At 37.1% G+C, this 22496-nt stretch overlaps 1 protein-coding gene across 9 annotated transcripts in view; it reads left to right on the top strand.

The window, feature by feature from the left end:
• Positions 1-22496, top strand: part of nek7 (NIMA-related kinase 7) — a 222678-nt gene that overhangs the window by 192287 nt on the left and 7895 nt on the right. For all 9 annotated transcript variants that reach the window (XM_073063495.1, XM_073063492.1, XM_073063497.1 and 6 more), the window contains one exon: positions 7037-7131. In XM_073063495.1, coding sequence (XP_072919596.1) covers positions 7037-7131 — 95 coding nt within the window. The remainder of the gene's footprint in view (positions 1-7036; positions 7132-22496) is intronic.

Below are 22496 nucleotides of genomic sequence, written 5' to 3'. Positions count from 1 at the left end.
ACCTTCCTTTGACTTTGCATTTTTTTTTTCTAGCTCTGATGAAGGGTCTCAGCCCAAAACATAAACAGGATAATGCTACCGGCGCTTCATACGTGATGAGACCTGGGTGTTGGCAATTAGTTTGGTAGTCTTACAGCCAGGCGGAAGAAGCTAATTCCCATTCTAAGAGTTCTTGTCCTAATGCTATGGTACCTCCTGCTTGATGGTAGGGGGTCAAAGAGATTGTTGGACGGATGGGAGGGATCGTCGATAATGCTAAGGGACCTGTGTACGTGGCGCTCCTGATAAGTCTCTCTGATGGATGGAAGAGAGACTCGGTGACAATCCTCTCAGCAGTCCTCACAATCCTTTGTAGGGACTTGCAGTCAGATGCCTTATAATTTTCATGCCAGATAGTGGTGCAGCTGTTCAGGACACTCTCCATGGTGCTTCTGTAAAAATTGGTTAGAATGAAGGGTGAGTGGTTGAGGGGGAGGGGAGCTTCACTCGCCTCAATCTCCTCAGGAGGTGACACTGCTGTGCTTTCTTGACCAAAATGGTGATGTTGAGGGACGAGGTGAGATTGTCCATTATGTACACCCCTAGAAATTTGGTGCTCTTAATTCTCCCCATGGAGGAGGCGTGTATGTACAGTGAGGAGTGGTCAGTCTGCACCTTCCTAAAGTCCACAGTCATCTCTTTGGTCTTAGCCACATTGAGACTTAAGATGTGGTTGCACCATTCTATCAGCTGCTCCACCCCTCTCTGTACGCTGTCTTATTATTGATGAGGCCAACCACAGTTGCATCATCAGCAAACTTGATGATTTGGTTTGAACTGGATCTTCAATTGAATTGGATTTGGCTGGGTTAAACTCTATCTGCCACTTCTCTGCCCAGATCTGCAACTGATCTATATCCCACTGTATCCCTTGCCAGTTTTCTGCACGATCCACACCACCACTAATTTTTGTATCATCTGCAAACATACTAACCCACTCATCTACATGTTTATTCAGCTCATTTATATACATCACAAACAGCAGTGATCCCAGTATAGATCCTTGGAGGACACCACTAATCACAGACCTCCAGCTAGAGTAAGTCCCTTCAACCACTAATGTCTTCTTTGGGCAAGTCAATTCACCATGGATTGTTTACATCTTTATCTTTTAGATTAGCCTCCTATGAGGGACCTTGTCAAAGGCCTTACTAAAATCCATGTAAACAACATCCAGAGTTCTGCCTACATCACTCACACTTGTTACCTTGTCAATTAACTCTATCAAGTTAGTAAGACGTAACTTGCACTGCACAAAGCCGTGCTGTCTAACTAAGTCATGGTTTTCCAAAAGCTCATAAACCCTATTCCTAAGAATTCTCTCCAATAACTTCCCTCCCACTGATTTAAGACTCACCGATCTACAGTTTTCCGGATTATCCTTAGTTCCCTTCTTGAATAATAGAACATTATTGGCTATTGTTATATTATTTGTGAGTACTAAGAGTGCAATTCTCTGAAACTAAGTTACTTTTTCAGTTACAGATAAAGGGTAGCTATTGAAATACTTCTGCAACTTAGAACAAGAGAGGCAAATTTTGAGGGGCAAGTTTCGTACCGTAAGGTGGTGATTATATGGAATGAGCTGCCAGTGGAAGTATTAGAGGGAAATGCAATTGGTGGTTAAAAGATATTTGAACAGGTACTTGGGAAGGACAGGAATAGAGGGTTACAGGCCTAAAGTAGGCAAATGTGATTAGTGCCGATAGGGATCACTATCAGTATGGATGAGCTGTGCTGAAACGTCTGTTACAAGTTGTAAAACTCTATGATGCTGTGGCTAAGACATTGTGTAATCTAAAGATAAAGGTAATACAGTTGCAAGAAAAAGTTTGTGAATCCTTTGCAATTACCTGATTTTCTACATTAATTACTCATAAAATGTGGTCTGATCTTCATCCAAGTCACAATAATAGACAAACACAATCTCCTAAACAAATAACACAAACAATTTCTCTTTCAAATCTCTTACTATCTTTCCTTTCGGTTAGTCCTGACGAAGGGTCTCGGCCCGAAACGTCGACAGCGCTTCTCCCTATAGATGCTGCCTAGCCTGCTGTGTTCTACCAGCATTTTGTGTGTGTTGTTTGAATTTCCAGCATCTGCAGATTTCCTCGTGTTTGCTCTTAACACAAACAATTGTACTTTTCATGTCTGTATTGAATACATTGTTTAATCATTCACAATCCAGGCTAGAAAAAGTATGTGAACCCTTATATTTAATAACTGGTAGAATCTCCTTTAGCAGCAATAATCACTATCATGCGTTTCCTGTATCTGTTGATCAGACTTGCACAATGGTGAGGAGGAATTTTAGATTATTCCTCCATACAAAACTACTTCAGTTCATCAATATTCTGGGACCCTTGCATGAACAGCCTTCTTCAGGTCATGCCACAGCATCTCAATTGAGTTAAGCTCTGGATTCTGACTTGGCCATTCCAAAACACAAAGTTTCTTCTTTTTAAACCATTCTGTTGTTGATTTACTCTTGTATTTCACTCTTGTGTTTCAAATCATAGTCTGATTGCATCATTCAATTTTATTTAGCTTCAGGTGATGGACTGCTGCCTTGACATTCTGCTGTAAAATGTCTTGATACAATTCAGTTCTTTTTCACTTCCTTCAGCATTGCACATTGTGCTCTTGTTTTGATTTTTGCAGGATACTCACTCCTAGAGAGAGTAGCAACAGTACTGAATTTCTTTGTAGACAATTTCTTTTACTGTGGACCGATGAACTCTGAATTCTTTAGAAATGCTTTTGTAGCCTTTTCCAGCTTCATGCATCTCTATAATTCTTCTAAGGTCCTCTGAAAGTTGTTTTGATCGCGGCATGGTGCACATAAACAGATGTGAGCTGCTTTAATGACTATCACCCAGTAGCACTCACATCTGCGGTGATGAAATGCTTTGAGAGGTTGGTCATGACTAGACTGAACTCATGCCTCAATAAGGACCTGGCCCCATTGCAATTTGCCTATCGCCACAATAGGACAACAGTAGATGCAATCTCAGTGGCGCCTCATACTGCTTTAGACCACGTGGACAATACAAACACCTATGTCAGGATGCTGTTCGTCAACTATAGCTCAGCATCTAATACTATTATTCCTACAATCCTGATTGAGAAGTTGCAGATCCTGAGCCTCGCTACCTCCCTCTGCAATTGGATCCTCGACTTCCTAACTGGAAGACCACAATCTGTGCAGATTGGTGATAACTTCTCCTTGCTGACAATCAACGCTGGTGCACCTCAGGGGTATGTGCTTAGCCCACTGCTCTACTGTCTCAATACCCATGACTGTATGGCTAGGCATAGCTCAAATACCATCTATAAATTTGCTGATGATACAACCATTGTTGGTAGAATCTCAGATGGAGACAATGTACAGAAACGAGATATGCCAACTAGTGGAGTGGTGTCGCAGCAAAAACCTGGCATTCAACGTCAGTAAAACGAAAGAGCTGATTGTGGACTTCAGGAAGGGTAAGACGAAGGAACACATACCAATCCTCATAGAGGGATAAGTGAAGAGAGTGAGCAGTTTCAAGTTCCTGGGTGTCAAGATCTCTGAGAATCTAACCTTGTCTCAACATACCGTTGCAGTTATAAAGAAGGCAAGACAGCGGCTATACTTTATTAGGAGTTTGAAGAGATTTGGTATGTCAACAAATACACTCAAAACTATGGATGTACTGTGGAGAACATTCTGACAGATTGCATCATTGTTTGGTATGGGGTGGGGGGCTACTGCACAGGACTGAAAGATGCTGCAGAAGGTTGTAAATTTAGTCGGTTCCATCTTGGGTACTAGCCTACAAAGTACCCAGGACATCCTCAAGGTGCGGTGTCTCAGAAAGGGACACTATTAGGGATGTCCAGCACCCAGGGCATGCCCTTTTCTCACTGTAACTATCAGGTAGAATGTACAGAAGCCTGAAGGCACACACTCAGTGATTCAGGAACAGCTTCTTCTCCTCTGCCGTCCATTTCCTAAGTAGACATTGAACCCTTGGATACTACCCCACTTTTTTAGTATATATTTCTGGCTTTTTCATGATTTTTAATCTATTCAATATACGTATACTGCAATTGATTTACTTATTAGTATTATTTTTTGGTTTTTTTTCTATATTATGTATTGCATTGAACTCCTGCTGCTGAGTTTAACAAATTTCATGACACATGCCTGTGATAATAAACCTGATTCTGATTTTAATTCTGATCTTTCTTGAGAAGGGCAAGATCTGTCAGTATCCTGACTTTGTCATTTTTTATATAGGGCAGGGCACTTCTGCAACCCACACATCCAATTTCAACTCATTGATTGGAACTCCTGACTCCATATAGCTCTTGTGGAAGGCATTACCCCAGAGGTTCACAGACTGTTTTGAGCGTAGACTGTGATTGTTTAAATGATGTACTCAGTATTGACAAGAAGAAGTACAATTGTTTGTGTGTTCTTAGTTTAGGCAGATTGTGTTTGTCTATTATTGTGGCTTAGATGAAGATCAGTCCACATTTTATGAGTAATTAATGCAGGAAACCAGGTAATTGCAAAGGCTTCATAAACTTTTTTTGCAACTGTATATGATAGTATTGTCATTCATATAATGTTTTTGACTAAATCTTAATACTTGTGAAATTAATCTAAAATTTTAATTGATTGCAGCATAATTTTTCAGTTTTATAGAAGAACAAACAGCTTGACTATCTTACATTTCTGAAGCTAGTTTTGAATTATTTTGACTTTCAATAAGCTGAGAAGCTGCATACTGAAATGTTTTCTCTGCCCCCTGTGGATTCTCATGTGAATTCTCCACATCCACAGGCCTGCATGTTGTTAGCTGCCAATTATTAGTGTCATATTTTATGATAACCAAAAGTGATTATTGTTGATCCTTTGCTGCTTAAGTGGGCTAAATACATTTTATGCATAATAATTGTTTACATGTAATTCTATATCTTTATTACAGATAAATCATTTCTGTTGCTGGTGCTCCTGAATTTCATGATTTGAAATGTGCAGGAATAAACAACTTTAGAAAATAAGCCACTACTACATTACAGTCACACAGATCATGCCCTTTTTTTGAAAGTGATAGGTATTGTACAGATAGAATTGAGCTAAGTACTTTCACAGTGAAAAGTCAATAGATAAAGTGAATAATTGGTGATAAATTAACAACAGTGTGAGCAACCTGACTTGTAGTTAGAAATTAAACTTTAAAGACAGTGTTGTTGAAGAAAGATATTTTGTTTAAAAGCAGCATTGATATGTGCTCAGAATTAGGAATGAAACATTAAATTACTTTGTTAAACTAAATTAAGTGATTTGAGCTTTCATGACTTCAATCCTACTATTTAAGTATTGTTTCTTTCACCTGTACTCTCCATCTTGCGATTTTATATTGTTACATGAAGATTTTACAGTATATGTACTCTATTTTGTGATTTTTTTTTGTTTAGCCCACTCTTGATTTTGTTATTTGTAGTCCAATAACAGAAACAGGAAATGGAGATTATTAGATAATTTTAAAACAATGCATTGTCTTTCTTCTTTAGTCTGTAGTTGATCTTATTGTGCATACCTCATATGCACAAGTGCAACGAAAATCTTATAAACAACATCATCAGAGACACATAGCATTTCAAAAGCAATATTCACAATAAACATATTAAATTAAAACTTAAGTTTTACTGGAACAAAAAAGTGAAGTCTATTTTAGTGCAGAGATTAGGGTTTTGCCAGTTGGTCTGTACCTCCTACCTGATGGTCGCTGTATAAAGATGCATGGCTCGGATGATGGGTAACTTTGATAGATGTTGCCTTCTTGAGGCAGCACCTCCTAAAGATATTATCAATGGTGGGAGGTGATGAATCCATTATATGTTAGGCAGAGTCCATTACTCTCTACAGCTTTTTACGTTCTTGTGCATTCAAGTTGCTTTACCAGAGCATGATACAGTAGGATTGTAAAAGGGATTGCTACAAAGGTGCTTTTACTTAGGGTGAATGAATATTGCTAAATTATTTTCAACAATTAAATATAAATTTTCTCAGAAATGCCTGCAGTTCAGTAAATCTTACTAACAAAGCGGTAATGTATTTTTACTCAAGTTTGTTTAGCTAGGGAGAAAATGATTCTAAACATTTGAAATCCAAAATAGGAAAAGATGCAGTAGAAAGCATCACAGATCTTCTGTATCTTCTGTATGCTGTGCTGCTTTGTAAAATAAGAATAAATAATAATAAAAATTTGAATTACAAAAAAAAACATCTTCAGTCTATGCATACCTTCTTCAAATAGCCTTGAACTCCAATTTAAAGATCATTAAATGGATCATTTTATTACCGGATCTGGCAACCTGTATGTTGTAGTACATAAACATATGGTTTGATTTCTGTTCTTTTGTGCATTTAAAATGATGACCAAGAGTGTACAGTTGGAAAATTGCCTGCTAATAAGAACATTCATCCGTTCATTATTTATTGTGTTTTATGATGGAGGCAATCATAGTCTTGCTATGGCTGTGATTGTTCTTGGCAAATTTTTCTGCAGAAGTGGTTTGCCATTGTCTTCTTCTGGGCAGTGTCTTTGCAAGACAAGTGACCCCAGCCATCATCAATTCTCTTCAGAGATTGCCTGTCTGGTATCAGTGGTCACATACCCAAGAATTGTGAATGCACCAGCTGTTCATGCAGCCATCCAACACCTGGTGAATTTTACCAGGTGAATATGGATTCTATATTGAACCACAGAAATTTAACCTATTCTGAATCAAAATTGATGCATCAGAAAAAATAGTAAGAAAGAACACTGGAACAGTTAATTATATCTATATTTCAGTACTGTGTGTATTTTTATATACTTGGGACACAGAGCAATGTAGCTTTTGCATAAGGAGGTAGATAATTGGAATCACCAAGCTTGAATTAACTTTTTAAACATTTTATTTTATAGTGTACAAGTAAAACTATTTTCCATTACAGTGGGTACGCCATACTACATGTCCCCAGAGAGAATACACGAAAATGGATACAACTTCAAATCGGACATCTGGTCACTAGGTTGTCTGTTATATGAGGTAAGCTGATAAAATATAAGCACCTTAACATGGTGATGGCATTTTCCTGAGATGCAGTAATAATATTGAGAAAGCAGTGAAATAAAAGTGTTTTTTCTTTATTTTTTTGGTGATACTCCTGTTCTTCAAAAGTGATTTGTGTACTTATGTTCCATTTTTTTGTTTCTGGAAAACAATTTCTTTTAGTTTCTATAATGCAGGTGTTCACTAGAATGACGGTAATGAATAAAATGAAGCTGCAAATTGGACCCTTGAATTTGGTATCCTTCAAAGTGAATGCTGATTATATTTTTTTTTTATTCACTTTTTGTATACTCTGGGTAAGATGTAGTCTATGGAAATAACACTTCCTCTGTTCTCTTCAAACAATGTCCAATATGTAAGCAGAAAATCCTACAAACATAGTAGATTTGGCACAGTACATCATGGATAAAACTCTCCCAATCATTGAGCATATCTGCATGAAACATTGCCTTAGAAAAATAGCGTCTATCGTCAAAGATCCTCACCATCTAGGCCATACTCTTTTCTCACTGCTGCCATCAGGAGGCTCAGGACTTGTACCACCAGGTTCAAGAACAGTTACAACCTCTCAACCATCAGGCTCCTGAACAAAAAGGGATAACTTCACTCGTTCTACTTCTGGTGTTCTCACAACTGATGGTCTCATTTTAAGGACTCTTTACCTTGTTATTTCATGGTTGTTATTTATTGCTATTTACTTATCTGGTTTTGCACAGTTCATTTACAGTTTACAGTTCTTGATGTTTTCAGTTTAAAGTTACTGTTCTATAGACTTGGTAAGTATACCCGCAGAGAAGGAATCTCAGGGTTGTATGTGGTGATATGTATGTACACTAATAATAAATTTTACTTTGAACTTTGAACTTAAATAACTTTTCTTAACTTTTAGTGTAAGTTTCAATAGAGGTACTACCTTATAGCACCATAGACCAAGGCTGCTGAATATGTGGAGTTTGCATATTTACTCTGGGAGCTCTAGTTTCCCAAAGATATGCAGGTTACTAGGTTAATTGACCACATTACCCTGAGTGTCTAGGTAAGTGATAGAATCTGGCCGGAGTTGATCCAGGAAAGAGAATTTTTAAAAATTAATTAATTTTGTATTAGTGCAACTGGGTGATTGATGGCGCGGACTCAATGGCTGAAGAGATTTTTCCTGTGCAGTATCTTTCTAAGATTCTGTTCGTACAGATTCTGGCAGTTTCTGGAATGAGATACTTCATCCTCAGGTAAAATTAAATTCTGGAAAATAGCTCTACTGAAGGCTTTTTTTTTGGTTGCCTATTATTCTGGCCCAGATTCCAATCATTATCTGATAACTTCCTCCCTTCAGTCATTGGGTTTCCGAAGTTTGGTAAAGCAAACATATCATCTTGCTAAGAGTTAAGAACTTCACCACTTGTATCTCACAAGATCTTGCCAAAACCACTTTTGAATGTACCCTCAGGGTCAATACAAGCTGAAGTTTTTTGACTATCTATAAACTGGGTGTTAATCCAGGATTCTACATAAGATGTTGTAACTGTGATTTCAATACTCACTGAAATCACATTAAACCACCTTCTACTAGTCCCAAAGCTAAATAAAAAAAAGTGTTTAGATTTTGTGACATGGAGTGTAAACTATAAACTGCATTCAACAAATTCCAATTGATGTATGCATTATTAAATGATCATTAAACCTCTCTTGAGGCTTGATGGAAAATTTACCAGGTGAATATGGATACTATATTAACTCAAAGAAATTAAATCTGTTCTGAATCAAAATAGGTGCATCAGGAAAAAAATAATAGAAGTTGTGAGTATGTCTACAATTTTCATTATGATTGATTTCCTATTGCTGCAAACATAGAATATTCTTTCTCTTGGTATTGTGAAATTTGTTTGAGGGCATAGCACAAACTGAAGAATGCTGCTCAGCTCTTTTTTTAAAGCCGCATATGTTTTGACTATGAGAAACCTCATGGTCTTTAAAGAGTAAATTGGTATCTAGAAAACACATTTGCACAAGGTTTATGTAAGTGGTAAGACTGGGGAACAATGGCATGAAACAAATCAAGAACTGGAAAGAAAGGAAGGATAGGAATATGCAAGGATACAGCAAAGATAAAAGGTGATAATGCTAGCTTGCATGATGGTGTTTGCATGAACTGATAGTCGTTTCCTCTTGGAAGCTGAATGCTAGGGTGTTAGGGATCATATTAGGATTTAGAGACAGGAATGTGGAGTTAAAGGTCAGGCCATAGTCTAGGACTCTGCTCCATGTTCAAAGGCCAGTGACATGGACACGGGACAAAGGACATCTGCAGTCTGGGCCTCCGCTTTGTGCTTGAAGGCCAGCAATATGGATATGTGCCAAAGGATATTCTTGGATGCCGAAGCAATACATACAAAATGCTGGAGGAACTCAGCAGGCCAGGCAGCATCTATAGAAAAAAGTACAGTTGAAGTTTCAGCCTGAAACCCTTCAGCAGGACTGGAGAAAAAAAGCTGAGGAATAGATTTAAAAGTTGGGAAGAAAGGAGAGAGAAACACAAGGTGATAGGTGAAACCTGAAAGGAGGGAGGTGAATGAAGTAAAGAGCCTCCAACCTAAGTGTAGCCTCACCTGGAAGGACTATTTAAGGCCCTGAAAGGTAGTTCTTCCAGGTGAGGCAACACTTCACCTGTGAATCTGTTAGGGTCATTTACTGTGTCCAGTTCTACTGGTGTGGCCTCCTGTACATCGGTGAGACCAAACTTAGGTTGGGAGACCACTTCACCAAGCATGTGTGCTACGTCCCCCAGCAAAAAGGGGTTCTCCCAGTGGCCACCCATTTTAATTCCACTTCCCATTGCCATTCCAATATGTCTATCAATGGCATCCTCTGCTGTCGTGATGAAGATCTACTTAGGTTGAGGAGCAACACCTTGTAGTCTGTTTAGGTAGACTTCAACTTGATGGCATGAACGTCAATTTCTTGAACTTCTGGAAGTGCCCCCCACTCCCCTGTCCTTCAACATTTCCCATCCCCCTTTCCTTCTCTCACCTTATCTCCTTGCTAGCCCATTGCCTCCCACTAGTGCTCCCCCCCCCTTTTCTTTCTTCTATGGCCTTCTGTCTCTTTCACCAATCAACTTCCCAACTCTTTACTTCATCCCTTCCTTTTCAGGTTTCACCTATCACCTTGTGTTTCTCTCTCCCCTCCTCCCACCTTCTAAATCTACTCCTCAGCCTTTTTTCTCCAGTCCTGCCAAAGCATCTTGGCCCGAAACAGCGACTGTACTCTTTTCCATTGATACTGCCTGGCCTGCTGCATTCTTCCAGCATTTTGTGTGTGTTGCTTGGATTTCCAGCATCTGCAGATTTTCTTTTGTTTGTCCTTGCTGTCCCAGGTTGGTGGGTCCTGGGAGCAGATGTCCACGCAAGCAGGAGGCATGAGGGTCAGTGAGGCAGTAAATCCAGAGTTTGGGTGCAGGAGTTTAGGGTCCTGTCATCGACTAGTCTGGGGGTCAATACCAAACTTCAAAGCTTGAATGTCAATCACAAGTCTGGAATTCAAAACCTGATGGCCAGAAACTGGAGACTGGAATATGGAGGCCTGGGGGCCTGTTATGAGGTTGGGGGACTTTCCATGTCTGTATAGATGAATTATAGAAAATTATAGGCCAGTTAGCCTGACTTCAGTGGTTGGTGAGATTAAGGATGAGATTTCAGGGTACTTGGACACATGATAAAATAGGCTAAAGTCAGCATGGTTTTCTTAAGGGTTCAAATTTACTTTGAACTTCAAAATCTGCTGGAATTCTTTGAGGCAATAACAGACAGGATAGACAAAGGAAAATTAGTGGGTGTTGCTTACTTGGATTTTCAGAAGATCTTAGATAAGATGCCACACATGAAACTGCTAAACAAAGTAAGAGCTGATGATATTGTTGATTGCCAATGACTAGTAGTGTGCCACATGGGTTAGTGTTGGGACCACTTCTTTGGATTTTAATGACAGAACTGATGGCTTTGCGGCCAAGTTTGCTGATAATGAAGGGCAGGTAGTGTTGAGGAAGCAGGGAGTCTGCAGGACTTGGACATAGTAGGAGAATGGGCAAAGAAGTGGAAGATGGAACACACTGTTGGGAATTGTATGGTCATGTACCTTACCTTAGTAGAAGGAATAGAGGTGTGGACTATTTCTAAGTGAATAACAAATTCAGAAATCTGAGGTACAAAGGGACTTAGGAGTCCTCATGCAGATTTCCTTAAAGGTTAAGTCTGTGGTAAGGAAGGCAAATGCAGTGTTAGCATTCATTCTGAGAGGATTAGAGTATAAAAGCAAGGCTATAATGCTGAGGCTTTATAAGGCATTGTCAGACCGCACTTTGTGAGCTCTTTTGGGCCCCTTTATCTAAGAAAGGAGTGCTGACATTGGAGAGGGTCCAGAGGAGGTTCATAAGTATGATCCCAGGAATGAAAGAGCTAATATGAGGAACATTTGGCTCTGGGCATGTACTCACTGGAGTTCAGAAGAATTGTGGGGGGAGGGGGGGATCCTCATTGAAACCTATTGAATATTAAAAGACCTAAATACAGTGGACATAGAGAGGATGTTTCCTATAGTGGGGAGTTCTCAGACTAGAGGGCACAAACTGAAAATAAAAGAATATCACTTTAGAACAGAGATGAGAAGGAATTTCTTTACCAGAAGGTGGTGAATCTGTGGAATTCACTGCCAAAGACGCCTGTGGAAGTCAAGTCATTGGGTTTATTTGAATTAGAGGTTGATAGGTTCTTGATTTGTAAGGGTGTCAAAGGTTATGAGGAGAAAGCAGAAGAAGGGGATGAGAGGGATAATAAATCAGCCATGATGGAATGGTGAAGCAGAGTCAGTGGGCCATATGGCCTAATTCTGCTCCAATGTTTTATTGTCTTATGGGAATGGGAAGGAGAAAGGGGCTTGCTTTCCTGAGTATTCTAGGCATGCTATGTTGGTGTTGAATATGTAGTTATTCTTGCCGTCTGCTCCAGCACAACCTAAGAATGTTAATATACATCATGCATTATCACATGCATGTACATGTGATAAATTAAGCTGAATCTGGTACCAGAATGATCAGTGGATGCTGTACCATTTCAAGGATGCAATCATAACTTGGATGAATAGACTTAAATGTAATGTATCCAAGATTGGATTTGTGCAGAGGACACAGAAACTGTAATGATATATAGTCCAATTAAGTGAATATACAAAGAGCTAGCAGATTAAATGTAAACAAAAGAGAGTCTGCAAATACTGGAAATCTTGAGTAATACAACATAAAATACTGGAGGAACTCGGCAAGTTTGTGGAGGGGAATAAGAACAGGTTAACTATATTAAGGGACAATGTGGAGTTATTTACAGCTTTGGTCTCCACATCTAAAAAAATCACAACTTCACCAGATTGATTGTTGGGACTGAGGTCTAGTGGGAAGAGGCTGAGTAAAGTTGTTCTTTGGAAATTAGAGATCAAAGGATATGTGGATTGTCTGGAAAAGTAGATCTTGTCAGTTACAGCATACTTAACATTGGAACAGACTTGAGGAAAGATTACCTACTGTTAGTATTTGTCAGGTTATTAACTGTAATCTAACTGGATCTAGCAGCCCCACTCAGTTTGTATCAAGCCTCTACTAAAAATATGAAATTGATTGCTGTAGTTCAGGGAATGGGCCCACCATTTTCTTAATACAGGATGATATGCAAGTAATCCTAATTTTTCTTTAAAGAGAACAGTCATAGTTTCTAATAAAAGTATTTCTTCCTGAACATTTGCTTTGTACTAGTTTCACCACCAACCCCCTCCCAGCCTGTATAATAATAGTAGTCATTAGCCAGGAAGACTAGGCTGTCCAAATTATGACTGCACCCCTGTGTTTCTTGATTAGTGAACAGTGTGTTAATTGCTGGGTGACACAGCAGTATTTATCTTGCCCTCTGTCTTTCCCTTCGATGTGAGATTGAATTTTCTGACATCCTGGTGTGTTCAATGTTTGGATACCAGCCAACTTGTGTTAAGACTCGTCCAAACCCTGGCAAGCATATTGCTTGGTAAATGCTTTCTTAGCACAACTTTTCCAAGCAATTCTGGGAAGATTAGTTTAAGATGACACACAGATGTATTGTCACCATCACCATAATTCTTTTAAATCTCTATTCTAAACCTTCATCATTACTTACTGCTATCCAGAGCAGGGATAAGTGTGATAATCCAGTGCATTGTTACTTTTGCCTTACCTTTTGGTGGAGTGCTCTTTCTAACCACCTGCTCTGCTGATTCGCCAGTTCATACTGACGGAAAGCATCAGCTTAATGTTGAATATAAAAGTACGTTTATTAAGCTTTTTAGTTATAACTACGTATAGATTTTAATGTGGACAAAATTAGAAACTGTATTTAGCATTTTATCAGAAATTGATGACAAACAATGACCTCAAGGAAATATAAATTGACATGAAGATTATTTTCTTTGCCAAAGAGGAAATGAAACTCTTTAAAGATAAATTGATCTTATAGTTGGCATAACTTACATTTTGTTTATACTTCTTTGTAGTTTTATACTTTTTAGACTATCAAAGTAATTGTATTTACTTGTTCTCGCATAATTGATAATTCATAAATAAAAACACTGCACTTTAATGTAGTGTTTCACTGTTCTGATTTTCAGCTGTGGTATATTGTGGTGAAAAAATGTTTTAAAATTATACCTTAAAGGGCCAAAACCCCTTACGATTATTGCTATAAAATTTGCAGCACAACATTTTTTGTGTGGAGATAATCCTATAAATATATTAGCTTTTTTGTTAGTTAAATGTATCACTTTCTTCAGTTCATGCAAAAAGAAATTTCTTATGAGAAATTTTGTTGGTTTTGGTTTTATGTTCCTGAAGGCAGTATGCCATAGTTAAACGGATGTCAACCCAGAATGGTTGACTTCACAAGAATTATTTTGCATTTATAATATTAATACCGCTCTGATTTTATAAAATTAAACAAAATGCAGATAGTGAAAATACAAAATTATAAAAGTGATTGAAAGTGATAGTGGTCACAATGCAATTAGCTTTTCTGAGCAGGTTGTGTAAGGTAGCCGGATTTATTTGAGTCTTTAAATGGTGTAAAATTATCAGTGCTTTATATTTTTGCTGCATTTTGTTTCTTGTATTAAGTACAACCAGTGTTTTGCAATAACAGTCCTTTTCTGATGGGTACTTGAGATCCAGCTGATTTGTCAATAATACAGATTTGGGAGTGTGAATGAATAGAGCAATCCTGCTTATGTGGTTTGGTTTAATGGGTTGTCTCCATGGCAGAATGCTATTTTTATTTAATTCTGCAGATATTTTTTAAACTGCTAATTATAAACAGTGCTGATGCTGTGAGCAGTATCTATAGTTGTCAAACTTCGGTCATTCTGCTGAGATTGGCTCTTTCAAAATTCATGGATTCTTGCTCTCTAGCTATAGAAGACTGCTGGCTTACTCAGTGGCATCAGCTATGAGAAAATAATAACTGACTGGAGATATAGCCATGCATGCATAGTTCAAACTAAAATATTCTGGTCAAGGATGAACATATGTATACAGTCAGTGCTTTTCCATGAAAAACTACTCTTTAGTCCCAAGTACAAAAAAGGTAAGTATTATTCAAAATTGTTTGCTTATTTCAAATTACCAGGTAAAGGATTTTGCATTTGGATTAATTGGAGGACATGATCAGAATTGTCCTTCTGAATAATTGGCAGTCATTGGTATCTTTTTGTGAGATTATGTGATGAGGATTATTTGGACAAGATTTAGATGGAAGTATATAAGTCCCTCGCCCATTGTCTAATCCTAAAGAACAAGTGAGATTAATTTTTTTTAGAAAATCCATTCAGTTTTAAACTAAATGGCTGATGTGGAGTTTTGTTGCAGTTGGAGGAGGTTATTGCCCAGGTCACAGTGGAGAAAAATAAGACAATGATGTCAAACAATTAAATGTGTTACAATTTTGTTTTAAAGACTATTAAAATTATGTTGTGGAGCTGAAATTCGTAAATTATGCAATTATGTTTGTTTTTAGTCCCTGAAGAAGTTGTTATTAAATTTAGTAACTGTATACATTTGAGTTTTGGGCATAATATCAGGAATAATATTCTATTTTTGTTGGCACAAAGATCACTCATCAATTATAGATGAGAAAAGTATTTTTATACTCAATTAAATTCAATTAACAATGTGTTGGTTGGCTACATAGGACATCTCTCTTTTGTACTATAGGAGCAGGTTATAATAAATTTTTAGTGACTTCACATCCTGACTCTGATATTGTGGCACTGTGATGCTGCATATTTACTTCATTACAACAAAATTAATTTCATTGTTGTTGTCTGAAGCTGGATATTGGTTCCCTTTTGCCATAGCTATATATCCAAGTTCACAGACAGAAAGTGGCCCAGATTAGTCTTGAATACTAGCTTCATTACTGACAGTGCAATTCAAAACCAGGTACCTTGTTGTTTGTTTCAATATGTATTTGGATTAGTAATTTTTAATGCAGATTATGCAATACATACTTAAAGCTTTTCTCAACGTACCATTTGTGTGGGGGGATATGAGTTGGCATAACAACTGTGTTGGATATGTTGAAATAGGAGTTGAGTGTGCAAAGGAGGAAACAAGAACAATCCAATGCTGTTCTCATGAGTGTAGATGGAAGGAATCTCACAATGTTGTAGGGGAGTGACAGCATCAGCAATGTTCTGGGAGTTGGGGAATGGGCTGGAGATGAGATCAGGGGATAGGAGTGCTTCCTTGATACTGCTGGGTGTTTATTCTGGGGTGGATGGGGAAGAGGTTCTGTTGAGTAGATTCAGTGAGAGGCAGGGGCTAGGATTTAATGAGATGTTTCTAGTTAAATTGAGTTCCCCTAAATTAGTAAAGTGGCAGTGGGAATATCCAATGATGAACAAATGTTCCCATGTAATACTCAAAAAGGACTGCTACATGATGAAATTCATTTTCTGTGGGGCTCTGATGCAGAAATCACATTAGGATCACATGACTGACTCAAGGAAATGCCAGTTGAACTTCCACACTATTACTAAACAACACAGAAATGGTCATAATTGTGCTTCTAGCAGAAAAAATTAATCTAATTTCCATAATGTTAGGAGAGGCAGTGAGAGGGTTGAGACAAAAGTATATTGTAATTGAATTGCCTAACATTTTTTTATTGTTACACAGCATAAAGTTATTGTCGAATAATGGTAATAAATATTGAATTGGATTTTATATTAGAATGAGTGGTACCAAGTTTTAAATGAAGATGATTTAATTGTAAAATGTTTCGGCAACTAGTCTGGGAACATCATGCAATAGAATAATTCCTAGTATTAATTAATGCCTTGTTGTTCAGTGTCACAAATTATTTGCATAAATTGATAATATAAATCAGTTACTCATCTACACGGACCTTGACATCTGAAGATGAGGTTTTACATGTTTCCTTCATTGTACAGAGCAGCAGTTGCCTCCTTAGAAGGTTGTAGGTTGGTGCCTTACAGTAAAAGAGAGAGTGCAGCCACCAGCCCTGAAGACAGACAGGATGCTCCCTTACCTTGAACATATCCAGAATACTAATAAGAAAAGTCGGACCCTTGAGGTCAGGGAGCAAGTCAATCATTTCAGTGATCGTCTCAGTGAGGAGAATCAAATTAGCCTGAAAAATTCAGCTGCTGGGAAGAGAGGGCAAGCAGCTGTCAGGGGCAGCAGCGATATGCACTAATGAACCAGATGAATAGTGCAAAAGCTAGAAAATAAAAACAGGACAGTTGACATTTTTCATCTGTCAAAGCAGAAGATGCATGAAAATAGGTCCATTTTAACTCTTTATTGCATATGCTTCTCGGCTGTTAATTCTATTTTAAAATGTTTTATGGACTACTGTGTTTAATGGCATGTAGTGGAAAGGTTAGCAGTGTTATTTCTTGAAGATTCACTTTAAAGTTTAGTGATATTAGAGAATTATGTCATTGAGACAGTTTAATGACAGATGCTCTTTGTCGATTCAGATGTAAGTATTATTTCTGGGAAACAAACAGTTAAAGATACGTTTCAAAGAGCAGCCGACAGATGAGAGCCATTTTCAGCTTGTCCTGTCCCTGCTAAAGCTCACTGAGTAGCACAGGATGGTCTGCGTGTTTCGCAGAAGGTCTGCGTGTCTGGGGAATGTACACATTGTCCTTTGAAAATCAAACTTATTAGCACATGCAGAAAAGGGTGACTGACTTTAGGGCACCACTGCACACATTGCAGTGTTGATGCTGTCCATGTTAAGGGATTTAAAGGGTAGTACTACTGAATCCCAAGGACAGTGTTACCATCAACAAAATATTATCTTGAGGATTATGCTTTTTCTGCTTTAAAGCAACACATGTGTTATAGTCCACACAATTGATATGGCAACAAACTAATCTTGGACTTTGCCTAACTTATTTTGGAGTAATATTTAAAATGTAAAAACATTAAAGTAATAGCTGTTTTTGTGATTGTGTGAATATTCACCTAAAAACAATTATTTTGACTAATGTAAATTCTGAAATTTAAGTTACCTTTTCTGCAGTATTCTGGTTGCCCATTTTGGGCGTAAGTGCTTCACTTTAAAGCAAGAACATAGACTAATTGTAACATAAGCATTTCTTTTCTTTCCAAACAGTAATCACTGGTAGTACCAACAACCTACCATGAATTTCTGTTGTTTGGCATAATAAAAATGTCACTTTTTAATTTTTTTAGGAATGTATTGATGTAAATTTCTCTGATTCAGCCTTCTGCCAATAGTATAATTCTGAAGGTTCATGATTATTGGCAGGACTGACTGAACTAGAGAGAGTTAGAAATTGTATGGTAATACTATTTTAATGCTCATGTAGAAATTAAGATGTGAAAGTCCTGAGAAACACATAGAGGAATACATATTTTGCAAAAAGATGGGAGCATTTAACAAATGGGTTGGCTTTTATTTGACTGAAGAGTTGAACTGTATCTGTTCTAATTGGTCAATAACAAACCTGATAAGTCTTTTAAAACACACTTTAAAACTTTGACCATGTCATTCAAGATCATACTTCTACATGTGGGTGTCATTTTTAAATGCTATGAAATGAGGGATGTGTATCACCACCATTTGTATTGATGTGGGTACTAATTCAGATAGATTTTCAAATTCACAGTTGTTGGAAGTGTTTTGATGAGAATAAAATGAGAATCATTTTACTGCTTCAATTTTGTAAGGTTCACTTGGCAGCTGATGGTACATCGGCAAATTATTTTTATTGAGTTCTGTCAATCAAATATTTGTTTCATCAAGCTTTGAAGACTAGTTCCATTTATTACACTCACAATGAACTTGGGCGGGGGGTGGAACATGGTGAGATGAAGGACTAAAACTTTAACAATAGACTCAGCAATAAAATGTCAGAAAATTTTATTCCCAACTCCAGGTCCACTATCATAGCTTGAGAAGAATCTGGAAATGTGAATTTCTGAACATCTGGGGTTGTCATTTACATCCCCCTTGAGTTGACAGGATCAACAGTGACTTCTTTTTACCTCATCATTGGTAGTGCATTTAAGCTTAGAAAGCAAAAATTTATGAAGGGAAAATCACGTTCAATATTTCCAACAAGATTTGTTTTTTGAAGGTATAATTAGCAGGATAGATAGGAGGGATTAGTGGATTTACTTTATCTGGATTTTCAAAATGGGATTAATAAAATGCCACATTGATTGTTACTCAAGTGCGGTAGATTGTGGTTAATTGAGACACATCGGGATTAGTACACTTTGGCACAATTAGTTGGCTCCCCAATTAACCAAAGTTTCATGGAACTACTTAAAAAGATATAAAAAAAAAGACAAGCTATCACTTAAATGAGTAACAAATTATGTATTTAAAAGAAATACACAACAAACTAGAACACACTTATGCTACTACAGTACTATAAAATTGTGTTAGTTCCTAATAGTTAGCGATGGAGGAATTCATCCAGCGTACTCTGCCATGTTCTCTTGACTGACTAAATGAATAAGATCAGCACAGACACCTTGTGGAGGTAATGGACTACATTCATACAATGCTTTTGATGATTGCATCCTTCAAATCTTCAATTTCATTGTAACATTCAAGATTATTTTCAATACCTTCAAATTCTTCATAGGTCCTAACTTCTTGTAGTACTGAAATCATTTCATTTTCATTCCTGGCTAATTCTGGCATCTCCAAGTCTGAATGCTTGAAATCACAATTAGCAAAACAGTTCTGAATTGTCTTACTGTTTATTTATCACCAAAATATCAGTGGTAAAAATCACTGCTTTTTGAACACAAACAAACACAACTGATACTATTTAAAAACTGTTTGCTCTACGAACAGGTTAGTGTCTAATGGCCACACAAATGTGCGCAACTGGCTTTCGTTAGAAACTGTTTAGCAACAGTCTTCTGTCTCAATTAAGCAGCATAGTGTCCCAAATGAAATGAATCTCAGCTATTTTCTCTATTAGTTTTTTTTGTTCTGTTAAAGTTGTCTCAAATAAGTGGCTGGCCCAGTTAACCGAAATCCACTGTATTTGGGTTGACTTAAATTAGAGATGAACTAACTGAGTGAATTGTTTCCAGGTTTGTACTCTGTTGCTAGTTTTGCTAAGTAAAATATATGTATGTAGGTTGTCAGCTATCGCAATTTATATTCATGAGTTTAATGAATGAGTTTGTGTTATGTTATCAACCAAGTACAACAAAGTCACCAAACCAGATGGGAAAGTGAACTGGAAGATGCAGAGTCTTCATATTGAGGAAGCATGATTTGCAATCATTCCTTTTCTATGATGAAAAATAAAATATGATTGTTTTAAATAGTTTGAAGCTAATAAATGTTGGTGCATGGAAAGATTTTAGTGCAGATGTTAGCAATTTGGATGGCAGTTGATATCCTGGCATTTCAGGAAAGAGGATGGGGAGTACGAAAACCAAGGAAGTCTTGTTGAGTTTTTAGAAAGCTTTGGTGAGATTTCCTTTGAAATAGAGTGTGAAGTTTCATTATCCCTTCCTCAATGAAAGTAATATGTTTGCAATAAAATTCCTTCCCTTTTTCTGGGAGCATCTGTGGACAGAGTATGAACTTTTTGGGTTGATAACCTTTATTAGGGTTTCTGACAAAATTTCATTGAACTGAAACACTGATCTTGTTTCTCTCTTCACAGATACTACTTGTTTCTGTTTGTATTATTTTCTCTTTTTGTGTGTAAGATGTTTGTTTTTGGCTTTTAGAACAGTACCTTGGTATAGTATAAATTCAGAAGGTTGATTCCTGCATGGTAGAGTTGCCCTGTCAAAATAAATTAAGTGAGGTTAGAATACATTCTTGGGAGCATAGGAGAATGAGGTAATCTCACTGAAATATTTGAATTCTCTTGGAGGGATTGACAGGGCAGGTGTCTAGACTCATTTTTGTTATTACTGACTGGAGAGTCTAGAATAAGGAGTTGGCCAATTTAGTCTGAGATGAAAAATTTATTTATGCAGAAAGTTATAAATCTTAAATTTTCTACTTGTGTATATTTGAGGTTGAGTTTGGAGGTTATGTGGATTGGATGGCAAAGTGGACTTGAGGCATAGGAACAGCTGTAATCCTGTTGTCTAGTTGAAATAGCTTGAGGGACCACATGGCTTACTGCTGCTCTTTCTTATATTCATTTCAGGACTGCATTTGAGAACTGATGAGTCAGTGAGGGTTGGCTGTGTTGTTGAAGGTGCTGTTCATAAGGTGAATTGTCATATTGATACTGTTGTTTTGCTAGCCTTTTAAAACAGGACATTCCCATTTGCCATGACCATCAAACCAAATACAGATAAATACATAGTTTTTGTCCATTGCATTTGCGGATCTTATCCTGCTTACCTTGGCTGCCACATTTAACAGTATAATAGTCGATAATTAAATATAGTTTAGTCATGACGATGGGATGATGCAGAACCTGTTAGAGGTAAAAGACTATGTTAATAGGATGTTTTAACATTTTCACCCATATTTTCCTGTGTATTTTTTGCTGTATTCAAAACAAAGTTTTTAATATTTATCCTATTTTGAGTCTTTCTCAGCAGTTTGTATATTGTTACCACATTTGTAGTTTATGTGAAACCAAAGCTGAGAAACTATTTCATTAGTAACTGCTTTTTTTAAGCAGTGTGGGTTATTTTGTTTTTACATTATGGAAAAATCTGTTCATTCTAGCAATAAAACTCAAAAGATTTTTATTTGTATGGTTCAATGAATTCAATATGAATTGTACCTATGGCAGTTTTCAGGATTAGTTTCTGAGTTCAGGTGACATAATTGAGAACCTTGAACTCAGTAATTACACTGAGGTGCCACAAGTTGCTATTTTCTAATGTCAACAGCCTTTAGTGAAACTTGAACTTTATCAATGTTTTGCATGACAAGTAGCTTAAAGTGGAAGCCAATGGTGAAAACGAGCTTGTGATATTTGAGAAAATGGGGCAAGTTGCTGTATACCACCAGACTTTGAGGGCAAATCATATATAGTAAAGGAATATGGGAACATCAGAGAATAGAGGCAGTTGTGAGCCACTAAGTCCATCAACCTTGCTCTGCTATCAGTGTAACCATTACTGATCTGCTCTGGTTGTTGTCTCCGTTTGTGTGCCAATTCTGCATAAGCTCATTTCCCTGATATTTCAGAAAGTGTCTACTTTAGAGAGGTTAGATTGTGGAAGTGGAAGTAAAAGGGTTCATGTTTTAGAACGTAAAATTTTGTTCAAAATCTGACCTATACCTGAGTTTTAATGGGATGAAACTCTACACTTTTTATAATTAATTTTCATTACAAGAGGTGATGTCAATATAATTAACACATATCATGTTATTAAACAGGTATTTATCCTGACATAGGCAGGAGTGTCAGTTTAATTTGTATCTCCTGTAGAAATTAAGCATGTTCATTCTAGTGAATGCCCTTTATCTGTTGTTCCTCTGTCATTTGTATATAAGAACAATAACAAAAGTATTTTAACACTAAATTCTGGATAATTAACTCCCTTTTAACTATTCTGCAAATAAGTAAAAGTTAGAATAAATAAAACTAGGGATATTCAGCAAGTCAGCATCTGTAGAGATAGAAGCAGTTAATGTTGCAGATCAATGAAATTTAGCTGCTTTGTGATAAGTAGAATTTACCTGTGTATTGATTTCACACCTTAAATGTAAAAGGTCTAAACAACAAGGTTAGAGCAATCTTCTTTAACTTTGTCGTCTTTCAGATTTAGT

Source organism: Hemitrygon akajei, chromosome 12 (assembly GCF_048418815.1).
Source record: "Hemitrygon akajei chromosome 12, sHemAka1.3, whole genome shotgun sequence".
Lineage (NCBI taxonomy): Eukaryota > Metazoa > Chordata > Chondrichthyes > Myliobatiformes > Dasyatidae > Hemitrygon > Hemitrygon akajei.
The sequence above is the reverse complement of the archived record's forward strand: the minus strand, read 5'-3'. Positions and strand labels throughout refer to the sequence as shown.